General features: G+C 45.6%; 1 protein-coding gene across 1 annotated transcript in view; it reads left to right on the top strand.

The window, feature by feature from the left end:
- The first annotated feature begins 1745 nt into the window (after positions 1-1745).
- The window catches only part of Cfap92 (cilia and flagella associated protein 92 (putative)), a 36063-nt gene continuing 34450 nt past the window's right edge, over positions 1746-3358 (top strand). Inside the window, exon 1 of the mRNA XM_048355067.1 lies at positions 1746-2007. Within this exon, the coding sequence (XP_048211024.1) occupies positions 1746-2007 (262 nt within the window). The remainder of the gene's footprint in view (positions 2008-3358) is intronic.

The raw sequence follows: 3358 nt of genomic DNA on the forward strand, positions 1-3358 counted from the left end.
TGCTGTTATAAAGTCTGGAAAATGCTAAAGAGCATAAACTATCCATCACCCTGCTACAAAGATGAGAGTTGGTATGTTTCTGATATGTTTATTTGCAGAGTCTCCATGCATCGGAATACCAAGTAGCTTTCTGGGGTGATGGAAATACTTTGTATCATCATTAGAGTGTTGATTCCATGACTGAATACATTTGTCAAAACACAAAGGGCACTGTTTTATGGTATGGCAATTGTACTCATTCCACTTGACATAAAAACCAATGTAGGCACTCAACTTCATAAACAGCCATGCCATCATTATCAATTCTTTGCAAAAGTGGCTCTGAGGCTACTCCACATACTGGCTACTGCACTTGAAGTACACAGGGCAGTAGCTTTCAGTGTTCCTTCATTAAGACAATACTGAGAATGGTTAGCTGTAGATACCAGGTGCTTTGTTAGTGGGACAAGAACTATAAACTATAAACACTTGGCAAGCTTTTGATACTGACAAACTTTTTCATGAAGTTTCATCATTCTATCATTCTGTGTGTGTATGTTGTGTTGGACTATCTAGAGTGTCCGCAAATCTCCTGCCTCCATAGTACAGGTCAAAGCCTGATGTGTGATAGGTGCTTATGTCCAGAGTAAACATGTCCTAAGGATAGAATGAACAAATAAGTGAAGAAGATTGGTTTCAAAGAATCAGGATACACCTGCTTGCAGAATTGATTTGTGTGCTGCTACCAGTAGGAGCCTTGGCATTAGGAGGGAGGCCTGGCCCCAGACCAGGAGCAGCCCCAGACAGCCCAGTCCTGGGTTTCCTGGCAACAGTGAGACAAAGCGAGACGACTCACTGCCTTCCATGTTCTGAGCAAGCCCCAGGTGAGGAGGGGTGTGTGCTGCCAAGCTGGGGCTGAGGGTCTACCTGGGCTGTTACCAGCACACAGGAGCACAGGTACCCCTGTCTTCTACCCACAAGCCAGATGTGCCTTTCTGCTTGATCTCTCCTCCAACATTCTTCCACCCCAAGCCCAAAGCTTTTGTCCTGTCTCTGCAGTTCACCCCTCCAGACCAGCCAGGCTCTTGCACTGGCTTTGACTTGGTGTCCCTTACCCACTATGGCAAAGGCCTACTGTGCTTCAATGCAGAGTGCCTTGCCCTGTGCCTTCCCTCCCTGGAGCCCACACCCAGGCTCTCCACCCTCTAGCCTTCTGGCATCTGAGGAACTGTGCTCACTTGGGCAGGCATTTCAGAAGCACCCAATGACTGCCTCTTGACTTGTCCTAGAGTTTGAACTCAGGGCCTGGGCACTGTCCTTGAACTTCTCTGTTCAAGGCTAGCACTCTATCACTCAAGCCACAGCTTCACTTCCTTTTTTGTGGTGATTCATTGGAGACTTTCCTGCGTAGGTTGGCTTTGAACTGAAATCCTCAGATCTCAGCCTCCTAGAGTACCTAGGGTTATAGGCATGAGCCACTGGTGCCAGACTGACTCCTGACTTGTGAAAGGAGAGGCAGCTAGAGAAATGAAAATAGGCCAGTTGCCATGTCAGTGGTTCCTTTATCCATTTATTCTCCAAATCTCTTGAGCACTTAAGAGTCTAAGACTGGCAATGACCCAGGTCTGGGCAATTCATAGGAAGCGGCAGAGCAGTGTGTGGAAGGTGGTCTTCCTGCAGGAGACAGGCTCACTCCTGGGGCAGGTGGTGATGTAGTCTTTCCTTTCTCTCAGCCAGGGCTGCCAGCCAGGTGGGCACTGTACAGTATGTCTCTGCAGGCCTGGGAGTGGGAAGATGAGGACCCAGGAAACATGGAACCCATCTCTTCTCTGGCAAGTTTTTATCAGTCCTTGAGTGATCGTGACATGGAGGAATACCTCAGGGCCAAGGCCAGGGCCCAGGAGTCAGACTCTGATGACCACTTCAGCATGGACTCCTCAGTCAAGACTGCTAGCACCTTTGACTCAGACGTGCCCCAGGTTGTCCCCTGCAAATTTGTTATTTCACTTGCTCTCCCAGCAAATGCAAGTAGGTACCTAGGCAGAATTCCAGAATCCTCTCCCAGGAGGTCAGTAGTGCTGTCCTCCTCCTCCTCCTCCTCTTTCCCCCCTCCTCTCCCTCCTCCTCCTCCTCTTTCCCCCCTCCTCTCCCTCCTCCCTCCTCCTTCTTCTTCCTTCTTTCTTCTTTCCCTTCCCTCCTTCTTCCTCCCTCTTCTTCCCTCTTCTTCCTCTTCCCTCTTCCCTCCTCCTCCTCCTCCTCCTCCTCCTCCTCCTCCTCCTCCTCCTCCTCCTCCTCCTCCTCCTCCTCCTCCTCCTCCTCCTCCTCCTCCTCCTCCTCCTCCTCGCTTCTTTTTGCTCAAGGCTAGCACTCTACTTCTTGAGCTACAGCGCTCCTTCTGGCTTTTTCTGTTTATGTGTTGCTAAGGAATTGAACCCAGGGCTTCATGCATGCTAGGCAAGCACTCTACCAATAAGCCACATTCCCAGCCCCTTCTTCTTATATTTCTTTTCTTTTTTTCTTTCTTTTTATTTTATTTTATTTTATTTTTTGCTGGTACTAAGATTTGAACCCCAAGCCTTGTGCTTCCTAGGCAGGAGCTATGCTACTTGAGTCATGCCCTCTTCCTTTTTTGCTTTGTTTTTCAGTTAGGGTTTCATTTTTTCCCCTGGGGTTGGGTTCAGACCACATGTTCCCTCCTCATTCCTCCGTATCACTGGGTTACAGATGTGTGCTAACACACCTGGCTTATTTGTTGAGATGGGGTTTTTTGTTGAGGACTCAAGCAGTTGGATTATAGACGTGAATTATTACACCTGTCCCTTTTCATTTTATTTCCTTATTTTGGTACTTCTATAAAAGGCCTTTGAAGAACTTATCTTCAAAACTTTGTGAAACCTTTGATATACTTTTGTCTGGAAATAAAATTTTAGGCTCCGCTATCCCTTCAATACCTAAATACTTATAATAAGTATATAAATGTAAGTTATTTAAGAGAAATTAGATTTCATGTGGTCTATTCTACAACTTTCATATTTTTATTGATAACTCAAAATATAGAAGATAGAGTACATAATTGTTTTATTTATTATTTATTTATTGTTGTTGTTGTTGTTTGCTATTAAGCCAAGGCTGGCCTCAATTTCTTGATCTTTTTGCATTAGCCTCACAAGTACTAGGATTACAGCTGTGGGCCACATCCCTATTGTATGGTTCTGTTGTTTTATTATATGTCTCTCATATTACTCCCTTGTTTTATGGAGCTGAGTGTTCTGAACTATATCCCAGCCCTATCCTGCTTCTTTTGTGGTGGATATTTAAGTTGCTTCCAATATTCTCCTATTTCTGATCTTCAATAGATATCCTTATGCTACATTTTTGT

The sequence above is a fragment of the Perognathus longimembris genome, chromosome 10 (assembly GCF_023159225.1).
Source record: "Perognathus longimembris pacificus isolate PPM17 chromosome 10, ASM2315922v1, whole genome shotgun sequence".
NCBI lineage: Eukaryota > Metazoa > Chordata > Mammalia > Rodentia > Heteromyidae > Perognathus > Perognathus longimembris.